At 69.4% G+C, this 3,281-nt stretch overlaps 1 protein-coding gene across 5 annotated transcripts in view; it reads left to right on the plus strand.

Annotated features, from left to right (window-relative positions):
* Positions 1-2,059: 2,059 nt before the first annotated feature.
* Positions 2,060-3,281, plus strand: part of KCNC4 (potassium voltage-gated channel subfamily C member 4) — a 34,010-nt gene continuing 32,788 nt past the window's right edge. For all 5 annotated transcript variants that reach the window (XM_021690029.2, XM_021690031.1, XM_021690030.2 and 2 more), the window contains exon 1: positions 2,060-3,085. In XM_021690029.2, the coding sequence (XP_021545704.1) occupies positions 2,408-3,085 (678 nt within the window). In that variant the 5' untranslated portion in view covers positions 2,060-2,407. The remainder of the gene's footprint in view (positions 3,086-3,281) is intronic.

The raw sequence follows: 3,281 nt of genomic DNA on the forward strand, positions 1-3,281 counted from the left end.
ATCTGGAAGTTGGATGGTGCACAGGTATCCAGACCAGGTGTCCATTGCCTTGCATTTCTGCCTTAAAATCCTCCTTATGTCATCCGGATGGACATGGAGGCTGCCTCAAGCTGTAAAAAAAAAAAAAAAAAAAGGAGAGAGAATTAACTTAAAGATGTAGAAGAGGCTCTGGACTCAAAAGCAAATAAAAAAAATGAATCTGGAAATTGCTCTTGGGATGAGGCCAGTAAGATCGGGCTGGAGCCTAATGTTTTGGGTATGGCAGCTTCTCAATCACTTAGCAAACAGGTTCTCAGAGGCAGGCACTGTGGGAGCTATCAAGATGAAAAAGCAGTGCGGTCTGGAAGACCTCAGGGCCAGAGAGGGGAGAGGAGACAAACTGCAATGAGTAAAACAACACAGAACCAGAAGGGGGTCGCAAGGCAGGACGCAGGCACGTGCTTCCAGGGCAACGAGGAGCCCCGGCTTTAACCTAATGATCTTTCAGGACCACGCACTCCATCCCCATAGGTGCCAGAGCTCAGGTTTTCCTCCGCCCGGACCAGGAGCCAATTCTCTGCGCAAGGCCCCCAGGTCCCCCATTCCACCGCGGGGGCTCCGGTGACGGTGACAGAGACGGTACGGAGACCACAGGCATCTTGGGCCTAGTTGGGCCTCGGAGGCGCAAGATGGGGGCGGGGTGGTTAGGAAGTCCCAACACGGTGTCTGGGACAGGAGGGGGCAGCCTCCTCCTCGCGACACCGTCTCTCCACTCCCTTCCTTCCCCGTCCTCCAGTCCGCCGCAATGCAACCGCAACAACAGTGGGGAGGGGGCGACCAGAGCAGCCAGAAGGAGCGGGCGGGGGTTAGAGGTCAGGGGTCGCGAGCGCTTCGGTGTCACCGGGGCTGCAGTGGGAGGAGCTGCGGGCTCGGGGAAGGCGGGGAGCCGGGCAGAAGGGGGCGGCGGGGGGGGGGGGAGGGACGGTGGCGGAGGCGCGCAGCGGCGGCGCGCCAGGCTGGGCGCTGGCGGCGAGGGGGTTACGCGCCTCGGCTCGGCTCGGCTCGGCTCAGCGGAGGAAGGCTGAGCTCTGCCGCCGGGGCCCTGCAGCGAGCCCGATCGGCCCCGCGCCGCGCCCCGCCCACCCCACCCCGCGGAGGGCGCGCCCGGGCGAGGCGGGGCCGGGAGGAAAAGGCGCCACCAGAGAGTGGCATCCGCTACCATCGCCGGAGGGAGATCGAGAGCCCCCTGAGGCCCAGCCCACCGGCGCCAAGGCTCCCCTTTCCTTAGGCCACCTTTCGCCCGCCTCCTGCCGCGAGCCAAGGCCGGCACCCCGCCCGGAGATGGGCAGACGCGCGGATGGCGTGGCTCCCAGCGCCGCCAGATCGCAGGAGCCCGGCGCCGGGGCGCTGCGCTGAAGCTCCCGATCGGCGCAGCCTGGGAAGCCTGCAGGTGTCCTTGGCCGCTCGGCCGCCGGAGCCCAGAACCCCGCGCCCCGGAGCGGCTCCGCCCCCCAGGCTCGGCGCTGCGCAGGACGCCCCGTCTGAGCCCCCCCTCCCCACCCCGCCCCAGCACGGCCCCCGCTGCGCAGCGCCAGCCCAGCGCCGCTCCCAGCCGCTGCCGAGCGGCGGACGCAGGACCGGAGGCTCGCTCCTGCTGGCGCGCTTGTTTTCCTGCGGCCGCCTCGCCCTGCGCAGCCCCCGCCCGCCTGAACGCCGCGCTCCGCTCAGCCCCGCCCGCCTTCCGTGCCCTGAGCTGGATTTATGAATGGGGGGAAGAGGCCACATGCCGCCGCCGCCGCCGCGTGCTGACCGCAAGCACCCCGGGCCCGCGGAGCTCCGGCTGCCGTGAGAGCGTCGGCCCGGCCCCGGCAGCCGCTCCGAGGACTTGTTGCTGCTGCGCTGCCGCCGCCGCCGCCGCGGGGAAGCCGGCCGCTCCCGGGACTCGGCTCGGTCTGCGAGAGCCGGAGGGTGGCCTGCGTGAGTGTGAGCGCGCGCGCGCGCCCCGGACCCTCGCAGTGCGCCTGGACTGTGCGCTAACTCGCCTTTTGGGGGTGACGGGGGGGCGTGTCCAGAGCCCGAGCGTCTGAGTGTCCAGTCCTAGCCGGGGAGGTGTGTGTTTGCCCCTGCCTCCCCGGGTCCCTCGCCTGGGTCCTCGGCTCGCCTTTTCCCTCCTTGCCTCCCTCGCCGGAGCTGCCTGCCCAAACCCCAACCACCTGTGCACCCGAGAAACCCAACTCCTCCTGCTCTGCGCCCCGGGGGGGGAGAGGCAGGGGCAGGGCCAAGCCGCAGAGGGGGCCGCCGCCGCCTCCTCCTGCCTCCTCCTCGCCTCCTCCTCGCCTCCTCCCCCTCCCCGGTCTGACGCTGCCTCCTCGGGAAGGGTGTTTGGAGGGCAGCGGCCGCCCCAAGCCGAAGCCCCGCAGCGCTTCTTATGATCAGCTCGGTGTGTGTCTCCTCCTACCGTGGGCGCAAGTCGGGGAACAAGCCTCCGTCCAAAACATGTCTGAAGGAGGAGATGGCCAAGGGCGAGGCGTCGGAGAAGATCATCATCAACGTGGGCGGCACGCGACATGAGACCTACCGCAGCACCCTGCGCACCCTACCGGGCACCCGCCTCGCCTGGCTGGCCGATCCCGACGGCGGGGGCCGGCCCGAGTCCGATGGCGGCGGTGCAGGCAGCCGCGGCAGCAGCGGCGGCGGGAGCTGCGAGTTCTTCTTCGACCGGCACCCGGGCGTCTTTGCTTACGTGCTCAACTACTACCGCACGGGCAAGCTGCACTGCCCCGCCGACGTGTGCGGGCCGCTCTTCGAGGAGGAGCTCACCTTCTGGGGCATCGACGAGACCGATGTGGAGCCCTGCTGCTGGATGACCTACCGCCAGCACCGCGACGCCGAAGAGGCGCTCGATATCTTCGAGAGCCCGGACGGAGGCGGCGGTGGCGCGGGGACGGGCGACGAGGCCGGCGACGATGAACGGGAGCTGGCCCTGCAGCGCCTGGGGCCCCACGAGGGAGGTGCGGGCCCCGGCGCCGGGTCCGGGGGCTGCCGTGGCTGGCAGCCCCGCATGTGGGCGCTCTTCGAGGATCCCTACTCCTCCCGGGCGGCCAGGGTGAGTGGCAGGAGCCTGGGTCTCCTCTTGGGTGTGCAAGGGGACCCGTGGCGGTGGGAATAGGGGCCGGCAGGAGCGGGCAGAGACTGATTTACCTTGCCTCTGCCTCCCTCCCAATTCCCTCCAGCTTCCCTGGGCCCACAGGGGACTCACAGCCCCCCCCCCCCCCCCCCCCCCCCCCCCCCCCCCCCCCCCC

This window comes from Neomonachus schauinslandi, chromosome 4 (assembly GCF_002201575.2).
Source record: "Neomonachus schauinslandi chromosome 4, ASM220157v2, whole genome shotgun sequence".
NCBI lineage: Eukaryota > Metazoa > Chordata > Mammalia > Carnivora > Phocidae > Neomonachus > Neomonachus schauinslandi.